This window comes from Theobroma umbraticum, unplaced genomic scaffold, assembly GCF_002168275.2.
Source record: "Theobroma umbraticum cultivar Fairchild unplaced genomic scaffold, ASM216827v3 scaffold_130.0, whole genome shotgun sequence".
Lineage (NCBI taxonomy): Eukaryota > Viridiplantae > Streptophyta > Magnoliopsida > Malvales > Malvaceae > Theobroma > Theobroma umbraticum.
Genome location: NW_018397264.1, coordinates 7309633 through 7310087, shown reverse-complemented (window position 1 = coordinate 7310087; position 455 = coordinate 7309633). Strand labels below are relative to the sequence as shown.

Here is a 455-nt window from a genome sequence, read left to right as displayed (position 1 = left end):
GTATCCTTGATGGTGACAAGCTCATTCCCAAGATTGTTCCTCAGGCTTTTAAGACTGTGGAGTACATTCAAGGCAATGGGGAACCTGGGAGCATGAAGAAAGTTACTTTTGGAGAAGGTTAGTTAATATATATGCAACAAAAATACATTGAATAACATATTGAATTAGAAGTTAGAAGTGTTCCATTTGCCTCAAATAACCATACGCTATATTTGCCTTTCTACATGCAGGAAGCCAATTCAATTACATGAAGCAGAAGGTAGAAGCACTAGACAAAGAAAATTTCTTGTACCGTTACAGTGTGATTGAAGGCGATGCTTTGATGAACATGCTTGAGAAAATCACTTACGAGACCAAGTTAGAGCCTTCACCATCTGGGGGATCCGTATGTAAGACTACTAGTAAATATTACACCATTGGTGACTTTGAACTCAAGGAAGAGGGAATCAAGGCAG

At 38.9% G+C, this 455-nt stretch overlaps 1 protein-coding gene across 1 annotated transcript in view; it reads left to right on the top strand.

The window, feature by feature from the left end:
* Window positions 1–455, top strand: part of LOC110421550 (major allergen Pru av 1-like) — a 2169-nt gene that overhangs the window by 375 nt on the left and 1339 nt on the right. Inside the window, exons 3-4 of the mRNA XM_021435154.1 lie at window positions 1–117; window positions 231–451. The exon at window positions 1–117 is cut by the window's left edge and continues 80 nt beyond it. Of these exons, the coding sequence (XP_021290829.1) occupies window positions 1–117; window positions 231–451 (338 nt within the window). The remainder of the gene's footprint in view (window positions 118–230; window positions 452–455) is intronic.